Source organism: Eublepharis macularius, chromosome 4, assembly GCF_028583425.1.
Source record: "Eublepharis macularius isolate TG4126 chromosome 4, MPM_Emac_v1.0, whole genome shotgun sequence".
In the NCBI taxonomy this organism is placed as follows: Eukaryota; Metazoa; Chordata; class Lepidosauria; order Squamata; family Eublepharidae; genus Eublepharis; species Eublepharis macularius.
In genome coordinates, this window is record NC_072793.1 from 104,412,175 (window position 1) to 104,432,702 (window position 20,528).

Sequence of the window (20,528 nt, forward strand, 5' to 3'; positions counted from 1 at the left end):
TGGTCCCCTTGTTTCACTTTGATTCTGGAAGAATAGTTTTCCCCATAGGGAACAATGGAGAATGGCTGGGGGCACCTTTGGGGAACCCATAAAATTGGCCCCCAGGGTCCAATCTTTACGAAACGTGGGGGGGGGGGGGGGTCTTTAGAGGACGGTAGGTTCCCTGCAATTTGGTGAAGACTGGTTGAAAAATGACCCCCCACTCCCACTTATAGCTCCCAGACTGAGTTTCCCATAGGAAACAACGGCTGAATTTTACCAAATTTCTGCTATATTACCGAACCAATTGTTTTCCTCTGGTTCAGTATTCCCAGTTTGAATTTACTGATTTTTTTGGGAGGGGGTGCACACTGCTGCCTAGAATGTCAATCAGTTAACAGAAGCCTGTATTTGCCTCTGCTATGAGCATTAATAGGAGGAGCTCCACATTCTTGCCAACCTATGTTACACTCTGTCTATTCCACCCATGCACAAAAACTTGGAAGAACAGAGCTGATGTAGAACTAAACACACACATGTAGATGACCTTAGAGATTATGGTATTTCCCCTTCAAAAGAAAAAATTAAATGTAACTTCTCTTGCCAGTGCAGCAAATGTGTTTTCTCAACCTTTCCAACTCAAGATGCTTCTACAGGGGAGTGGAAGCTGGTAAAAGGCCCATCAGTGGTAATAATGGCGGGGAATTGGCACTGGATATGAGTGGGGAGATTCAGAAATTCGGATGTTCCTGCCCATACTGAGAGGAAATTCATTTTAACTCTGATATTTCCAGAAACGTCAGAGAAAACTAGGTTCTGGAAATATTGGAGCAAACCCTTGGAAATGATGGAAGGTGACAGAAGGAGCTCAGATGGAAGACAATGTTATGGGGATGCTCTGAAAAACCTTGCTTCTTTCTGAGAGCCAAAGCAGAGCACATCCACGGACTGAAAGCAGTCTAAATGTAACTGAACTCTTGAAAACTGACACTGATTTCAAGGTTTTCAAAAATGTGTAATAATAAGTGATAAGGTTAATGCTTACTGCTTTTCTGGTTGGACCACTGCAATTTTCTTCTCCTTGTTAACTGTAAACCAAGATAATCCATAATGAATAAATAAAACTAAGTTTATGACAGCTTTTACAGGACAACATTCTCTAAGAAAAAAAAATCACAGTATTTACTTGAGTGGGCTACACAGATCACAGACATGTTTGGCAATTGCCAAGAACATCCAAGAAGAACTGAGTGCCCCATCCCCACACTCATTTCATTCTGAGTGCACAAGATCTTCTTCTTGACCTATAACATGCACCTCTTTCAATTTCACTCCTAAAATGTACTACAATAATAGCTACAGTTTAAATGCACATGTTTATACACTGCACATCAAATGCTGCTGTTCTCTAAGCCAAAACAGTCTTTTGGTTTTGTTTTTACTTTCCTATTGTTGAGAAACTACTCCATCTTTTGGTTAGATTTGTATTACCACTTGAAATATCAAGGATTTTTCAGCCAAATCTTTGAGAAAAGTACAAGCAGTCATAATTTATTTTAACTGGTCTGGAATACCAACCTGTATACTAGTTTGTAGCACTCTGAACTCTTTCTTCAGTTCAGAATAGTTTCTGGAACAAACAGGCTAGCTTGTAAGAGCATGCACGTGAGTTTTTAATATGAAGTTCTTATTCTCTCACTATGGATCTATTTGATTGTGATGAAATTATACAGTCCACAAAGCGAGGAACTTTGCAAGTGCATGTGCAGAAGTTTTCTCTTAATCCTTTGTTTGCAAAACTCTTGTTATTCACAGTGCGAGGCTGACCAAGCTAAAATAATCTCTTTAATGTCAATCCCTTACTAATCTATGAATTCTCTTGAAATTCTTTGAGAATTTTGCTGCAACTGATCAAGCCGTCTTTTGTTTGTGAGCCTCTACTCTCTTTGGGAAAATGCTCTTCATCATGTTATGTTGCTCTTGTCCAATTCCAAAACACTACCTTGTACTGTTGTTGTTCTGAGAAGAGAGGGGAAAGCTGAATTCTACAATCCTAGTGGCATTGCCAACAGTTGCATGCGTACAGCGCTATCAGCATATATGTTACAATTTTATGAGCTGGAAGAGAACTCAAGGGAAAGGGTAACCTCCCCCCGCCCCCCAGCACTTCAAGAAAGCTCATAAATGCCAAACTGATTTCAAATCCATATGGCAAATTCACCTCAACACTAGTCTTTAGGGAGTTCCAGATTACCAACTAAAAATGTCCTGCAAACCAGCTTGCCGCACCTGCCTCCCTAAAAGCTTGCTCTTGTGTTATGATGTAGGGCTACACTATTTTTATCGCCATCAATACTTTGACTTACTAACATGTTCTCACAGTACTCTGAAGCACTATATCCTGATCAGTTCCATAATACATTCTATCCCATCTTGTATTAGAGTAATCATATTATTCATACCTACTCCTCTGCGAGGGGGAGTGAGCTGATATCCATTAGTTTCACACCAACCTACTGGAAATATATTCATAGATTCTACACTCACTATGCAGTCACGGGTTGGTGCTTTAGAACCTGTTAAAATAAAGAGCAAAATGTTACAAGAGCAGGGCTACCCAAATCTACTGATTATTGGGATTGGACACACATCAAAACATACAGCTGACTTAACATGTTATTTGTTATCTATTTCTTCATTGTATTGTCGAAGGCTTTCACGGCCGGAGAACGATGGTTGTTGTGGGTTTTCCGGGCTGTATAGCCGTGGTCTTGGCATTGTAGTTCCTGACGTTTCGCCAGCAGCTGTGGCTGGCATCTTCAGAGGTGTAGCACCAAAAAACAGAGATCTCTCAGTGTCACAGTGTGGAAAAGATGTTGGCAGGTCATTTATATCTACTCAGGAGGGGTGGGGTTGAGCTATATAATATAAATGACCTGCCAACATCTTTTCCACACTGTGACACTGAGAGATCTCTGTCTTTTGGTGCTACACCTCTGAAGATGCCAGCCACAGCTGCTGGCGAAACGTCAGGAACTACAATGCCAAGACCACGGCTATACAGCCCGGAAAACTCACAACAACCATATTTCTTCATTGTCTGTGACTGATCTTATTTTTTTTTCAATTTACACACACACACACACAAGTTGGCTGTATGTTCTGATGCAAGTCCAATCCTAACAATTTCCCAATATTTCATGTATAGTATGTAGACATAACATATTCCTATTATGGTATTACTGTTATACTAATTCTATATTAAATGTATCATAAATACATAATTAAGATTTATATAATGCTATCAGGACTCCAAACATGTCACATAAACTGGCTTATGGTACATTCATGGAAAGATTTCTGCTCTCAGAGCTGACTTTCTCACCTCCACTTTCCCACTGCGGCCCCAAATGCCCCCTCCACTCTGCAGTGTCTCAATGTTTACAACACTCCTGCAAATGCAACCATATTGCAGATGGGAGGGAGAAGGCTGAGGTCAAGAGAGAATGGCTTGCCTCAGGCCAATGATCAATGCTATTGAAAACCACAGAGACATTCAGGAGAATCAACAGAGTCATACTCCCTCTTTTCACTTCCTTTCACAGGTCATTCACCAGGGTGATCAAGGCCATTTCAATTCCATAACCAGGCCTAAAACAAGAATGGAAAGGATCTAAACACTTTGCTTCATCCAGGAAAGCTTGAAAGTGTCCAGCCACCACCTGTTCCATCGCCTTGCTTAAAAATGGAACATTAGAGACTGGTTGATAAAACAGAGTTGTGCTTACCGTAACTACTGTTCATTGACGTCTTCTGTGCAGACACACATGGGACTGCGCCTGCGCAGGCCTGCCGACCGGATTTTTCTTTTCTAGCAAACGTCCACTAGGGGGCGCACGTCCGACCCAATGCGCATGCGCGGCCGTTTCCCGCCCGAGCGACATTGGGCGACGTCGCCCCGTTTCCCCTCAGTTTCTCCTTTGCCGCCGAATGCCTTCACATTATCTGGAAGAACACAGCGGGGTAGGAGGGAGGGTTGTGTGTCTGCACAGAAGACGTCAATGAACAGTAGTTACGGTAAGCGCAACTCTGTTTTCACTGTCCGTCTTCTGTGCAGCCCCACATGGGAGACTCACAAGCCACTTACCCAGGAGGCGGGCATGTGTTCTCACTGAAAAAGAGACTGAAGCACTGCTTGACCCACAGCAGCCTCTTTCCTTTCCCACACATCTAGTGCGTAATGTTTAGCGAATGTGTCCGAAGACGACCACGTTGCAGCCCTGCAGATGTCTTGCAAGGGTACGCCCCTAAGGAAGGCCGCAGAAGCAGCCTGCGCTCTGGTGGAATGAGCTTTTAGTTCCAAAGGGCAAGGTAACTTAGCATGCGAGTAGCAGGCCCTAACAGTCTGAGTAACCCAGCGAGAAATTGACTGGGCTGTAGCAGCCTTTCCCTTTCTGGGCCCATAATAGCACACAAACAGTTGTTTGGCACTCTGAAACTGTGATGTACGTTGTAGGTAAAATAAAATAGCCCTTCTCACATCCAAGGAGTGTAAGGCCCTGTCAGGGCCACTGGAAGGGTCAGGAAAAAATATAGGTAGGACAATGTCCTGCGAGGTATGGAACTGAGTGGAGACTTTAGGCCTAAAACGAAGGTCCGGCCTGAGAACCACCTTATTTTGATGGACCTTCAAAAAGGGAGGATCCCACCTCAGGGCAGCAAGCTCGCTAACCCTGCGGGCAGAAGTAATGGCAATCAGGAAGGCCACTTTACAGGATAACCATTTTAAATCACAGGTAGCCAGTGGTTCGAAGGGTGATTTCATAAGCCCTGCCAACACTACCTGCAGTGACCATTGGGGAACAATTTCCTTGACTTGTGGAAACATATTATACAACCCTTTCAAAAAAGACTTCGACAAACTGTGGGAGAACACCGTCTTCCCATCTATTTTAGGGTGAAAGGCTGAAATGGCAGCCAAATAGACTTTAATAGAAGAATTAGAGAGTCCCCCGTCCTTTAGGGACAGGAGGAACTCAAACACAGAAGACAACTGGCAATCCCAAACATTAACTTCGTTGTCAGCAGCCCAGGCCTCAAAACGCTTCCATTTAGCTGCGTATGACCTGCGAGTGGTGTCCCTACGGGCATTCAGCAAAATTTCAGCTACCCTGACAGACATCCCCTCCGTCCCCGAATGTGCCAAGCAGTGAGGTTGAGTTTGGGTAGGTCGTGATACCAAACCCCCTCGTCGGACAGAAGGTCCGGGTTCAGTGTGAACCGATAATATAACCCCTGTGAAAGCTGCATGACATGTTGGAACCATGCTTGTCGGGGCCAGAAGGGCGCCACTAGAATTAAGTGCGGCCCATCCCTCTGGATCTTGCTGACGACCCGAGACAATAGTGGGAACGGGGGGAAGGCATAAAACAGGTGCCCTGTCCAGCGTATCTGGAACGCGTCCCCTAGGGAATGGCGGCCTAGCCCTCCCCTGGAGCAGAATTGCGGGGCCTTCTTGTTGGCCTCTGCCGCAAAGAGGTCCACGTCTGGAAACCCCCAGTCCGAAAAGATGGCGTTCAGGTAATTGTCTGCTACGGTCCATTCGTAGCTGTCGAATCGCATCCGACTCAGCTTGTCCGCGACGACATTGGTGGTGCCAGGGATATGGACCGCATGAATGGATATGCCCTTGTCCACGGCCCACTCCCAAATCCGAACGGCCTCTTCGCAAAGGGCCTTGGAAGTAGTGCCCCCTTGCTTGTTCAGGTAGAACATTGTGGTGCAATTGTCCGTGAGCACCTGAACGGGCTTCTGCTGCAGCATGTCTGCGAAGGCGATAAGGGCATAACGGACTGCTCTCAATTCTAGCAGGTTAATGTGATCTTCCCTCTCATGGGAAGACCAGACCCCATGTGCCCTAAGGGCACCACACTGGGCTCCCCATCCTATCGTGGAGGCATCAGTGGAGATTGTGATCTCGGTTTGGATGGACCCAAACGCAACACCCCCAAGGAGGTTAGTCTCATCAAGCCACCATCGTAAGGACCGGATAATCCCCCTGGGGATGGAATACCGCTTATTCTGGGAATCATGCTCAAAATCATGGACCGAGAGGAACCACAGCTGGAGAGGTCGCATGTGCAACCTGGCCATAGGGGTGACAGCTGTAGAAGAGGCCATGTGGCCCAGTAGCCTCTGGATAGCTGTTACGGATTGGAACCTGCATTTAGAAAAAAGGGTCACCATCCTGCCAATCTTTAAAGCACGCTCCCTGGGCAGAAAACCTCTGTTTACGTCACCATCCAATTCCATACTGATAAACAGTATTCTCCTGGACGGGGTAAGGTTAGACTTTTGTAAGTTAACCAAAAGTCATAATCTGGAGCAGGTGAGCATCACCGTATGAATCTGGGCCAGGAGTGCATTAGCAGAGGGTGCTGCTAGAAGCCAATCATCAAGGTAGGGATAGATGGTACAACCCTGTTCCCTCAAATAAGCCACTACAACAGCCATACATTTAGAAAAAACTCGTGGGGCTGTTGAGAGACCAAAGGGAAGCACCTGGTAATGGTAGGCTTTATTGTTACATAGAAACCTAAGGTACTTCCTATGATCAGGATGGATGGCAATATGGAAATATGCATCCTTGAGGTCCAGGACAGCGAACCACATGTCCTTGGGCATTAACTGGAGGACTGTGTTCAAGGTAAGCATCCTGAACCGCTTAACGAGAATGAATTTATTCAGTTCCCGTAGGTCCAAGATGGGTCGTACCCCTCCATCTTTCTTGTCTACCAGGAACATCCTGGAGTAAAAACCTAAGAGGGGGTCCTGAGGGAGAACCTCCTTCACAGCCCCCTTCTCTAGTAGTGCCACAACCTCAGCCTGTAAGTTATCAGAAGAGGATTGTACTGAGAGGTCAGGAAGAGACAACACTGGGTAAACATCAAACTGAATTTTATAGCCAACTTTAACGATATTAAGAACCCAACTATCAGAGGTAATCTCTGCCCATGCTGATGCAAACTGAACCAATCTGTTTCCAAACACGACAGACTGTTCGAATTCCAGTCAGAACTGCTTTGGTTGCGTTGCTGACTCTTTGGCATCGTGGGCTTGTTGACTGCGACGAGGGCGGTAGCTAGGCCTCCGGCGCTGAAAGGAACTTGCAGGAGGCTGGAATTGCCTGTAGGACCCATAACGTGGATACGGCTGGTATCGCTGTTGCCGTCCACGATAGCCCTGTGAAGAGCGATACTGAAAACGATTCTCGGATGGCCTGGTCGGGAGAATGCCGTAGGAACGGGCCGTCAGCCGATCTTTGCGCTTCTGCGAAAGGTAGTCATCCGTCTTAGACGAAAACAGGGACTGGCCTTCAAAGGGCAGATTCTCCACCTTATTTCGCGTCTCGACGGGTAGAGCAGTCGTGCGGAGCCACGAGTGCCTGCGGAGGACGATTGAGGAGGCCAATGTTCTCGCAGAGGCGTCGACGGTGTCGCGCCCAGCATTTATTTGCTGCCGAGACAGGCGCAAGGCTTCATCAAGAACCACCTTAGCCAACACCCTCTGGTCTGCAGGGAGCTTTTCCATAAAGGCCGCCATGCGGTTCCAAAGGAAAATTTGATATGCCCCCATGATGGCTGAATAGTTGGAGATTTTCAGCGTCAGGGCAGCAGAGGAATACAATTTTTTTCCCAACGAATCGAGCTTCCTGCTCTCCTTGTCAATGGGCACAGCATAAGACCCTTGTCGCTGACGGGTCTGCATCTCTTCCGTAATGAGAGAAGAAGGAGGTGGATGCGCAAAAAGGTATGCACAGACGTCATCCCGTGTCTTGTACAGAGCTTCCAGTTTGCGGGATGTCGGGTACACCGAAGCCGGCTTCTCACAGACGTTGTTAATGATTTCCACCAAGCCTTCGGTGAATGGGAAAGCAATGGTCGGAGGGTTCCCAGACTGGACATATTGTAAGATTTTATCCTTTGGCTTAGGGTCGACAGCCGATATCTCGATGTCGAGAGAACGGGCCATTCTGACCATCTGCTCAGAATAGAGCCGGTAGTCCTCAGAGGGCGATACCCGACCGGTCCCAATGATGATGTCATCTGGCGATGGGTCAGATGGAGGGCTGGGACTCGGGCCTTGGTAAGGTTCTGGATATTGGTAAGGCGACACGTGCCTGGGAGAACCATAGTGGGAGAACTCACTCCGAGTGTCACCCCAGTACTCCCTGCCAAACCATGGAGAGCTGGCATACAAGGAACCCTCTCTGTCATATCCACTCCGAGGGAGGTGATAAGGGCGGTCTTCCCTGTCCGCACAGTCACCAGCACGCCACGGCTGGGCAGCCCTTGGCGGAGCGTCGGGCAGGTCACCATCGTCATCACTGGAGTGGTGCAGTGGAGGCGACAGATGCGGCGACGGAGTCAAAGGCCTCTCCCAGAGGACCTCATCCGTTTGGACCGAAGCCGATTGACTGTGCTTCGATTTTTTCTTGGACTTCTTCTCGCCCTTGGCAGATGAAGCCTGATCCGCGCTTCGGTTCCGGTCCATCGGAGCCGGCGATGTGGGTAACGGATCCGATGTCTTCGGATCCGATCGGGCACTCGTCTTCGGAGCGAGGCTGGTGCGCGCCGACCCAACAATTTTTGGAGCCGATGACGTCGGAGCCGATGTCGGATCCGACGACTTAGGAACCGATCCAGCCGGGATGTTCGGTTCCGACGAAGTTCTCGGCACCTTCGGAGCCGGCGTGGCAGTCGGTTCCGACCTTGACGGGGACCTGGAACGGTGACGCTTCCAAGTCGGATCCGACTTCGAAGCCAAGTGCTTGCGACCCGACGTGGAACCCGTAGCTTCCCTCGGATCCGGGGTCTGGGGCCGGGCTTGTTGGGGTCTTTCTGGCGAGCGGGAACGCGAGGTGGCAGCGGTGCTTCGGACAGATCCCATCGCAGAGGGGGTTTCAGCCGTCCCACCAGCCGGTGATGGCCCCCCTGGGGTACCAGGGGCCCCCGACGCCCGCATAGCCCTTCTCCACAGCAGGGCGTTCAGCCTGTTCGCCCTCTCAGCCCTGGCCTTCGGGGTGAACCGTTGGCAGTGCTCACATTTTTCGATGATGTGCCCCTCTCCTAGGCACTCGAGACAAACGGAGTGACCATCCGTCCTTGTCATCTTCGTCGAACAGGTAGAACAACGCTTAAACAGCGACTTCTCCGACATTCTCTCACCGATAAAACAAGTTTCCTCACAGAGTTTCCTCACGAGCGGACAGCTAGATCTTTACCGGTCGGCGGCAAAGAAGAAACTGAGGGGAAAGGGGGCGACGTCGCCCAATGTCGCTCGGGCGGGAAACGGCCGCGCATGCGCATTGGGTCGGACGTGCGCCCCCTAGTGGACGTTTGCTAGAAAAGAAAAATCCGGTCGGCAGGCCTGCGCAGGCGCAGTCCCATGTGGGGCTGCACAGAAGACGGACAGTGAACTATTGAGATCTTCTGTGTCCAGGACAAGCTTCTTTAGAAATTGACATATCATAGCTTGTTTCAAGGCTGGAGCAACCACCCCCTCTCTCAATAGGCATTTACCTCTCAGATGCAGTTAGCCAACCCTATCCTTGCTGATTTAAGTAGCTGGAAGGACAAAGGTCATACACACAGGGGGTAGGCTTCAAACCGCCAATGATTCTGTCCACATCTCCAGACTAAATAAACTGTAAGGTATCCCAAACAACTGGACACACAAACACCATGTAATCCTGTCACTGCTAATATAGGTCCAAGTCTGAATGGATGAAAGAGATTTTATCTGCAAACTGCTGAGCAAAATGGCCACAGTGGGCCATCAAACAATCCATCTCCTCCTGCAGGCTAGATCTCAACACGGCTCTTATCACCTGGAACAGCTCCACTGACCTACACTATGCAGATGCAATGGTGGCAGAAAAGTGTTATTAGATATGTCATCAAACATTAATTTAATAAATTAACATTAACATCCCTTCAATCAATTTATTATTGAATACCTGTTTACATTTAATTCCAGTCAAAATATCACTATTTCCAAAGGGATTATTAAACCAATAACGGGTGCCAGTGTTTGTAGTACTTGTGTATATTTTTGGACTTTACATTACTTCATGGAATCTTACCAAATGTGCAAGTTATTTTTATCTAGTCTACAAAACAGGGACTTTCAATCCTTTCCATTTGAGAGCTAATCCTAGCTGTAGTTAAAAACTCATAATAATTTTTTTGACGTTTTGTAATTACTAGATCTTCTGCATATGGATCAGAAATTTTACTGGTGAAATAGATAAGCAGTGAGCAGCCATGGCTCAGATGCCAAGCATGCACAAGTCCCAGGTTCAATCCTTGGCATCTCCATTTAAAAACAACAGGTAGGAAGCGATGTTCTACCTGAAACCCTGGAAAGCTGCTGCCAGTTCTTGTGGGTCCCGTTTGCCTTACAACTAATTCTTAACAATGCAACTTCTCTAGGATTTATTTCCACTGTCCTCTTCCCATTAATAACAGTTGGATAGGAAAAACAAAGAGAACTGATCCCCTTAACATCCACTAAACAAAGAAACTTGGTTACTACCAATCTCTAATACTGCCCATAGATTTAACAGGGGAAGCATTAGAAGAGAACTCTCACTTATCCTGAAAGATTTAAGGACAATTCCAATGTACTGTCTGATGTTAAGCATGCCCCAAATATCTTTAACCGTACAATGTGAAGCATGTTTTATCCAAAGATTTACTTGTCCACCATCAGTTCCTGGGAAGCTATGGAGTAAGACTTCTTGAGCTCACAGGGCAAGATGGAGCATTTGTCCAGGGGCCTGCAACAGTGGTGAAGCTTCTGCTGTCTGTTGCTGTTGTACTATGTTAATTAGGGTAACTCACTTCCTGATGAGAGCAGCAGCAGCCTTGCAACATGTCTACATTCTCACCCTGCAATAACTCTTTCCATCACTGTGGGTCTAGCATCAGCAGCTATGCCTAGGGAACAGATTCTGGCAGCACATGGAACATACCAACCCAGACCACAGCCCCGGATCAGGGAACACAGATCTAGTCTGAGCTGCAAAAGGAGCACTGCTGTCTTCCTAAGGCAGCTGTAAAAATGCTTTCTACAACCTCAGTCTAGCCTAGAAGATGGCCCCCTACCCTGACACGGCCAATCTGGCTACTTAGATCCATACCATGGCAACATCAAGATCTGACTACTATAATGGACTGTACACAGGTTTCCCTCAAAGATAATTCGGAGATTCCAGTTGGTGCAGAATGCTGCAGCTTGTTTATTATCGGGAACTAGGAGAAGCATGAATATTACTCTCATTGTGCAGTCATGCCACTGGCTGCCTATTAGCTACAGCACTCAATTCAAGGTATTGGCTATCACATACAAAGCTCTTCATGGTCTTGATCCTGCATATCTACAGGACTGCCTCTCTCCCTCTGTTCCTCCATGGCAGCTCTGCTCATCTGAACAGGGCCTTCTGCAGGTGCTTCATTCCACATTAGCAAAATCAGCAACTGCTTGCACACATGCTTTCTCCTCACTCTATGGAACTGCTTACCTGAAGACATTAGGAAAGCTTTCACTCTCCTAGCTATACACAAATCATGCAAAACTGAATTATGCAAGAGGGCTTTTTACTCAGAAAGGAGGGATGTACTTTAGGGAGGTAGTCCCAAAGAGATGCATAAGTAAAGGGATATGGATTATAGATTTTATTTCTATGTACTCTCTGTTGCTGTAAGTATCATCTTACTGGCTAGTTTACACGTTGTTTAATATGTCAGTCTTAGAACTGCTTATGAGCTGTTTAGCATTTCTTCAACTTTGTTTTGGATACTTGCTACTTTTAAAACTTTGCAAATTTGCATTTATATATCAAATTCCATTGTTTATTGATATGTCTTTGAAACTGACTGTATTGACTCAAACTGCTTAATCCGCCTCAAGCCTCAGAGAGAAAGGCAGACTATAAATAATGCAAATAAATAAATAAAAAGGCAACATTAATCATTCCATTCTGCATATGGTATTGTATATGGAAATATTTATTTACATTAGTATAGTTTGTAAAGTGTAAGCAAACAATTTTATTTTATAATTTTGATTTATAAACCGCCAAACCCAAGTACACATAGCTCAGGGCAGTGAACAACATAATAATAAAAACATTCATAAAAAGGAAACAATTTAAATAATCCATGAGGTAGTGAACAAGGCTTTATAACTTTGGGTGTTTTTTTTCATTTTTGTGGTGTACACAGTATCTGCCATTACTCCACGAAAGTAGCTACTAGAAAAGAAACCTAAGGAAAGATAAAGCAATAGAGGAAGATAAGATTTGACATGCAGTATTTCAAAATTGTGTCTACATTTATTGTTTGCTATGTTTCCAAAGGAGTACCTTGTTCCCAAAATCCTCACAAAAATTTCACTAGTTGGATCCTAGCCTGGGTGAAACCAGTTGGGAGCTTTTCGGTTGCTGCCCATCCACCCCTCAGATTTTTGCCTGATTGGTTTCAAGTTTCAGGGTGGGCGGTATGTGGATAAGGCCATGCCCATGAGGTGTTCTGTTGCTTCTACAGCAGTTGAAACCTTCAGCACCTTCTTAGAATGGGCTGCTAAGGACCGCATGGGCGCTCTCACATTACTCATTACCTGGATGATTTCCTGATCACAAGACCCCCTGGGGGTTCAGCTTGTGCTGACCACATACACATTTTTCAGGGTTTAACTAATGATCTGGGCATCCCACTGGCCCAGGAAAAGACGGAGGGCCCTGCCACCTGTCTCATTTACCTGGGCATTGAGCTGGATTCTATGGCTGGGCTATCCCGCTTGACAAGCTGGACTGTCTGATAACATGCTTTCTGCCACGCTGTCCCGCCAAAAATGCATGCTCAGGGAGTTGCAGGCCATCATCGGCCATCTCAACTTCGCCTGCAGGGTTGTCTCCCTGGGGCAGGCTTTCTGTGCGAGGCTGGCACGCGCCACAGGGGGACCTCTCCCCCCATCATCACATCTACCTCACAAAGGGTATTAAAGAAGACCTCAGGGTGTGGCTCAACTTCCTCGCAGGTTTCAATGGGGTCTCCGTTTGGCAGGGTTCCTGGGACTTGGGGTCTGACCTTCAGGTTCACTCAGATGCTTCAGGCAGCCTTGGTTTTGAAGTGTATTTCAAAGGGCATTAGTGCGCTCAGCGATAGCCCTCCTCCTGGGCCGGGGCAGACATCCTCAGGGATCTCACCTTCCTTGAGCTATTCCCTATCTTACGTATGGCGGGAGCAACTAAAGGACAAGCGTGATTACCTTCTGGTGCGATAATCAGGCAGTGGTCCGGGTGCTCAACAGGCAGTCCTCTCGCTCTGAGCGGGTCATGCATCTTGTACACCATTTTGTTTTGGCTTGTCTCTCTGCTAACATTGTTTTCAGCCTGGCATGTAGCAGGTGTGGATAATGGAACTGCAGACACCTTGTCTCAATTCCAGATGGTGAGGTTCTTCAACCTGGTGCTGGCCGCTCAGCGCAACCTAGAAGACTTCCCAGAGGATCTTGGGCTCATTGGCAATACTCAGCAATGCATGGAGTACTTAAACTCTGTCGACCTGTTGACCCTTCGGGCCTACTCAGTGGTGGCTGAGTGCTTCCTGGCCTTAGCTTCCAGGGCTGGGGCTCCGCCACATGGCCTGCTTCACAGAATATGGTGCTGTGCTACTTGGCGCACCTATGGGAACTGGGGCGGGCTCCCAGAACTATGCGGTAGGATCTCACAGCCATTTCCTTCTTCCCTGATTCTTGTGACTGCTTCATGGCCAGGTGGGCCATTGAAGGCTGGAGGTAACTGGCACCCCTCCCACTGGACAAACAGCAGCCCATCACGCTGGCTATCCTATGAAACATCATGGGCCTAACCCTCAGAGTTTGCTGGTCCAACTTGGAGGCCCAGCTCTTTCACGTGGCCTTTTCACTGGCCTTCTTTGGAGCCCTCTGCATGGTGGAGCTAGTTGTGGGGTCTTGCCTGGACTTTTCTGGGTGGGCCTTGCAGAGGAGCGATGTCACCCTCTCATCCTGGGGGGTGCACATCAGGATCCACCGCACCAAGACTGGCCAACTGGGGCGAGGGACCCGTGTCTTTCTTCGCCCCTCCTCTGACTCTACCCTTTGCTGAGTAAAGGCCATCAAGGACTGGCTGTTCTCCGCCCCCATAGGGGCCCCCTCCTCCATGCTGATGCCTCCCGTCTTGCATTTTCAGTTCACGGCAGTTTTGCAGGCTTGCCTGTCAGCTGCTGGCCTCACTCCCTGGGATTTTGGCACCCACTACTTCAGGATTGGGGCAGCCACCGTGGCTGCAGATTGGGGCCTCCAGGCCTCACAGATTCAGGCCATTGGGCAATGGAGGTCAGGGCCTATCTCTCCTATGTGCACTTGGCGCCTGGTGGTGCTCACTAACGGTTCTTTTTTACTGTTCGGTTCTGGCAGGTCAGCATAAAGAAGTTTGGATCTGCAGGCACAGCATCGTCCACTGGGCTGGGGTCTACGCGGTGGCGTCTGTTTGGGGCAGGCATCTTGGCCTTGATGACCGCATCAGAATCACTTGGATCGGCATGCGGGGAATGCTGTGGGATTCGTTGTGCCCGATTGTCCTCTGCCATGTTCACCAACTGGGCCCCCCGATGAATTTGTCATCCAGCTTGGGGAGAACAACTTGGGCAAACGTGAGGGACCAGATTTAACGCACTCCATGATGGCGGACCTGGATCAATTGAAAGGACTCTTTCCTAAAATGTATTTCCTGTGCTCCGGAGGTGCTGTTGTCGTGGGGCACTGTGCCCAGAGAAGGTGGATGGGGGTCAGACAGAGACTTGCCAGGGCAATGGGACACTATATCCGAGCGGCAGGAGGCTCGCTGATTATGCACTCAGACATTTCCTTTCGAATTGAGGCATTGTTTCGCCCCGATGGTGTGCACCTGTCCAGCTGGGAACAAGACATTTGGCTGCAGAACATTTGCGACGGCCAACTGGATTGGCTAGTGTTAGGAGATTTGGCGGGAGCCATTTTGTGGCTCTTGTGGCAGTGTTACATTGGGATCCGATCTTTCTGGGGGGAGATGGGGCCTGCCTGCTCCGTCTCCCCAATTTTAGGGGATTCCCATAAGGGATCTTGGGAGTGAGTCATGCGGGCAGACCCAGCTCGTGGGGCTGCCAGGGCAGACTCACTCCCAGGTGGCAGGGGGACACTCAGGGGTGTGCATCCACGTGATACCCCTCAAACTGCCACTCCTGGGTTCCCCCCCACAGCAGGTATCTGTGGGGGCTGGAGTCATTGGCAGGCAGGCAGGTCAGCTGATGTTGGGATCCGATCCCTATGTGTCGCCAATGCTCTTATTACTGTAATCAACAAAGCTGTGGTCTTCCTTTAACTCCACCCATGGTGTCTGTGGTTTTTGTTCCGTCGCTGTGTTCTCCTCCCCTCCGCCGCCCCTCAACGCTGGTCAGCAAACTGCAACACTGGAATCAGCTCTAAGTAGTATGACAGGACCCCACAAATAGAACATAGACAGGTATATGGCAGAGTTCAAATATTCAATTGTCTTTTGTATGGATTTTACCAACACTGTTGATAGCAAATGGAGTCTAAGCACATGTGTTAATTCATATTCAATTTTACACATATTTCAGGACATGCACTTTACAGGTGATGATTTATGACAAACAAGGCAGTCGTGTTTACATGTCACTAAGGGAAGGCAAGCCGAATGTAAAATGTTTGTCCTCCTATAACAACTTACTTTCTAGCTGTAGCCAGAGATAGGAATCCTTCACCTTTGTAACAGTAGCAACACAAATTTCTTCTGGATCTTGTGAATTTACAGCTTCCAGTTTCATGTTCTCCTTAAAACCATGGTCGGAATTTAGCTACAAGAAGCAAAACGGGAGAACTTTAGGCAGAAAATGTGCTTTTATGAGCAGCTGACTCAAACGCTACTTCAAAAATTGGTCAGGATGACTTCAGTGTTATGTTCTAATAGGGTACTTACAGAATAATTAAAGATTAATATCTAAATTTCAATAACAGCACCTATCAAGAAGTGTGATCTAGAAGAGAATTTCAACTATGCTACCATATGACTTTGAAAAAATAGACACATTTTCAACAGGTTGCATGAGATACTGTGGATGAAAATTTAAAGATCATAGTATTTAAAATAAAAAATAGACAAAGGGATACACCATGTATAAGATGGCATAATATAGCATAACATGCTATAGGTGTAAAGACAGCCTATTTCTCACAGATAACCTTCAAGCTAAAAAAAAAAGTTTTCTATGTATAAAGCTCCAAGCTTTACAATTAAAATCGCTGAAGGCAAGAGCTCTCAGTCTACATTCCTGCCTTGATGCTATTTTAGAATTAAATAAATAAATAAAGATTCCCCATGACAGTCTCACTGTGTTCCTCCTCTGGGGTGAGTATGTATAGTGAAGTATAGGTCCCATTTGATTCAATAGATTTCTTAGAAAATGGATTTAGGAATGCTGCCTTCAATAAGCATTTACATCGGTTCCAGGTCTTCCAATCTAACAGCTCATTAGTTAGCTGTTTGCTGCATATAATCCAGCCACCTGTACATGCTTTTTTCATCTTGGTTATTTATTTTCAGTAGCACAACTGCTCTTTAATGACAATAATAAAGTAACCGAGGCACCAATCCCTGAGGATAGATAGGTCTCCCCAAGTTTTCCCTCTATGCAGCTTGACTCTTGCCTATAACTCTTGCGAGTGATCCCTGCTCTCCTATAGTCACTTGTGCCTGGCAGCGGGTCTTTCAGGCTTCTCTGGCATTACTTTGTGTCACCTCCAGTAGAATGCCTCTCTCCCTCTGGGCAGCTGTGCTCCTGTCTTCCTCCTCATTGCTTTGGGCTGGTTTTTGGAGGGGAGAGTACCAAATGCAAGACGCTGCCACCAATGAGCAGAGCAGTCTGGCCAAGATGGAGCCAGTCCCACTTCCATGCTATAGGGAGGGAAGGAAGGACGATTGACTTGTCCATTCCTCAGTCACCCTTTCTCTTCTGCTTCTTCCACTGCTGAAGCTACAAGAAGGAAGATATTTCATGAGGGCATGTGAACACACTGAGAGGAAAGGTGGCATGGTATATCTCAGTCTTATCATGCCTTAGAAACTAAACAGGGTTGGAACTTGGATGGGAGACTACCAAGAAAGACTCTGCAGAGGAAGGCAACAGCAAACCACCTCTGCTTCTCCTTTGCATTGAAAGTCCCTTGTTGGGGTCACTACAAGTCGACTGCGACTTGATGGCACATATACATACATATATGAATTCACCAGTGATTTAGTACAAAATTATATTTAAGAAGGAAAAGGCATTTTTTAATTTATGGAGGGGCAAAGGAAACTGAGTTTTCACCAACTGTATCATCAACAGTTTTACAGTCTTTTTTCCCCCAGCTGATTGCTTCAATAGCACACTGGACAAGGCTGCAATTGAAATGAAAACCAAAGAGGGAAAGTCATAAATCACAATATAAAAAAAGATGAGAAGACAATATACAGAACCCTAGAATAATAACTGAGTCAAAAAATTATGTCACTTTCAGGGAAAAAAACAACTACAGTAGAAACAACCATCACATGCTGAATGCTCACCAAGGGAAAACAGCTCTGGGGAGCAGCCTCAGCTCCACACTGCTTGAGATAGTCTGCCCAGTCAAAGTCTTGCCCAGGGTAGCCTATGAACAAACAAGCAAAATTATTCTTGAAGTGTAGCTTAAGTCCTCAAGACATCTTAACACCTTTATTTTCAAACTAGGTTTTTACTTAAAATCCAAACACACTACACAAAAGCACTTCAGATGATACATGTAGGGTAAAAAGAACGATTGCAAGAGGAGGAAGAAGCAAGCATACTGGTTCTGCCCCCTCCCCGTAGAACCCATGTGCATATAATCCATATTTACTCAGTCTCGGTCCTTTTGCATGGGAACACTATTTTTTTCAAATGTTCCTCATAATGGGGATGGAATGTATGCACATACACCATATATATTTGTGGGTGCCACATTCACATTCTGGCAATTTCATATGGGTTGGGCCAAACTAACTATTCCTGCTTTCACTCTACTCTCATTGTCACCCCCTGGTATGCATTATTTGGAGAGGGTTACAATGGTTTTATATGGTCTATGTGTACTATGTACACAATTTTATACGTACTAGGAAAAATACTATTATACAGTCTAGCGATTTAATACGGGTTGGATAGTATCTGCAACAGGGCAAGCAAGACAGAGATTTATCTTACAGGATATAGCATTTTTATGTATAAAGTGGATAATTTAAATGAGATCTGCTAATATGAGTACAGAAAGACTGCAGGTACATACCAGGTGGAGGACTGAGATGCAACCCATTCTTTAAACTCCATTGCACAGGAAAAATACCAGCACTGTTGACATGACAGATGTAAGACTGGCTTGTGGTACAATCAGGTCGCAAATCATCTATTTCTATCATAAAATATTTATCATTGAATACCTGCAAGAAAAAAAGAGAGATGATCTAGACAGTTTTATATAGGAGCAAGATAAATTTGCTATACTGGGGATCTGATCGAGCGACTCACAGAAACTAGGTTCTTGGATCTCACCCTACTCCAGTAATCTTTTCTGAAAGTTTATTCCCAGGATCCCAGGATCTGTGTGGACAAATAATATATAGGTCGAGAGAAGGGGGGAAATTGTTGTGCAGATGGAAGAGGCAGAACAGACTATTTGGTCCCATCTTGCAGGGGATGGGAACACAGAAAAATCCATGATCATCAGCTCCTTCCACTGATGGTTCTCTCTAGGTTCAACTCTAAGTTTGCTAAAGTTTTTATTTATTGCCCCAGAATCCAAAACACTCCTCTCAAAGTCTTGAGTTTGTACAACTGGATTTTTGACTTAAAACAACAACTACAGGTGGACTCCATGCCATACTACAGTCTTCTGTTGAAACTCTAGTCGCTTTCTAAAACATGTTGCTATGAGGGATGCGAGATGCTGTTAAAACATATGCTGAAATACTTGGAAGGGTGGTGGAATTCATTGTGCAGTTCTTTGTGCCCAACACTCAGCACTTGAAACATATTTTTCATTTTAAAAAAGGGAAGTCAAGAGGTCAAAACCATTTTACATTCTAAATATAGACAGAAGACAAAAGAAGTAAAAAACAAAAACTAAAGGCAAGCAAAATGTATGAACAATGTGATATTCAAGACAGTAAAAACACAGGATTATCAAATATAATTAAGTTTTAAAAACAAATGAAAAATTAAAGTAAGAAAAAATGAGAGGCAAGAACAGTGGAAAAATTTAAACACTTCATAGGAGAGGAAAAAGGGAAAGAATAGTGGCATGTTCAGGAGGTACATTCCAGGAGCTTGGAGAGAGAAAGTGAAAAAGAATGCTTGATGGCACAAGAGATCTTAGGCTTATCCAGAAGAGGAGTGAAGAAGAATAAAGAGGCCGGACTGGATCAATGAATCAAGGACAAAAGATAAGGACATGTCAAACCACTGAGAACCTTAAAAGGTTATGCTGAATAAAAAATTAGGAACCAGCAAAAAGATTTCTAGAGTCAAACTCTTACTACAAAATTGACTATAAAAATGCACAATTAAAATAAATTTCTATCAAAGTAAAAATTTTCCCTATGACTAGACAAAACCTAATTATGCAAAAATAAAGAGTAGGCACACTACACTAAATTTTTACATGACACATATTAATAATTCCATGGATTCCCACTACAACAACTGTACCTTTTCCTTTCAGAAATCAAGACAATTATAACAATTAACTGCTGGGGTTGATTGGCCTGAGGCCAGAAATGAATTACCTTCTTCACGATGGAGAAGGAAAGTTCAAAAAGATAGAGGCAGAAAATCAGAAAAAATCTGACAGATAAAATAACAGATACGTTATTTTATGTCAAAACAATAATATTGCAGAAGAAATAAGACAAAGAAAGAAGAGACCAGATAAAATAGAGCTTTGGCTAGGCAACCAGAATGGATTAACATTATTGACTACAGAATTCCTAGCTGCTACAGTGGTTTATTGCCAAGAAAATGATGTAAGAACTGTACATTTCTTCCGCACATACAATCATGATGATATTTACAGAGAAGTTAGATGACAGTTATTTTTATTTTTTAAAAGAGGAAAAGATATTTGGATACAATTTAAATTATGGTGAATGGTGCCCTCTTCTTTCTTGACACTTCTTGAGACTCTGAGGCATTTGTCTTCAAATCATCCCTGCTTTAAGAGGGAAACTACACGAGACACCCAGGCCTGTGTTGGGTCCCACAAGGTTCCCTGGGTAGTGTAGTCTTACAAAGAACAGCTGCTCAATGCAATTTGCCACCAGGGGAAGAGTGATGGGAGGGATTCACTCTCTGGCAAAAAGCCTTGACTCAGGTTTTCCTCCAGGAGCTTGGGATCGGGGGAGGGGGAAATGG

At 45.7% G+C, this 20,528-nt stretch overlaps 1 protein-coding gene across 1 annotated transcript in view; it reads right to left on the reverse strand.

Annotated features, from left to right (window-relative positions):
* Positions 1-20,528, reverse strand: part of SFMBT1 (Scm like with four mbt domains 1) — a 143,562-nt gene that overhangs the window by 21,046 nt on the left and 101,988 nt on the right. The window contains exons 9-13 of the mRNA XM_054978469.1: positions 18,409-18,559; positions 17,672-17,754; positions 15,794-15,920; positions 2,442-2,555; positions 1,025-1,067 (exon numbers count right to left, since the gene is read on the reverse strand). Of these exons, the coding sequence (XP_054834444.1) occupies positions 1,025-1,067; positions 2,442-2,555; positions 15,794-15,920; positions 17,672-17,754; positions 18,409-18,559 (518 nt within the window). The remainder of the gene's footprint in view (positions 1-1,024; positions 1,068-2,441; positions 2,556-15,793; positions 15,921-17,671; positions 17,755-18,408; positions 18,560-20,528) is intronic.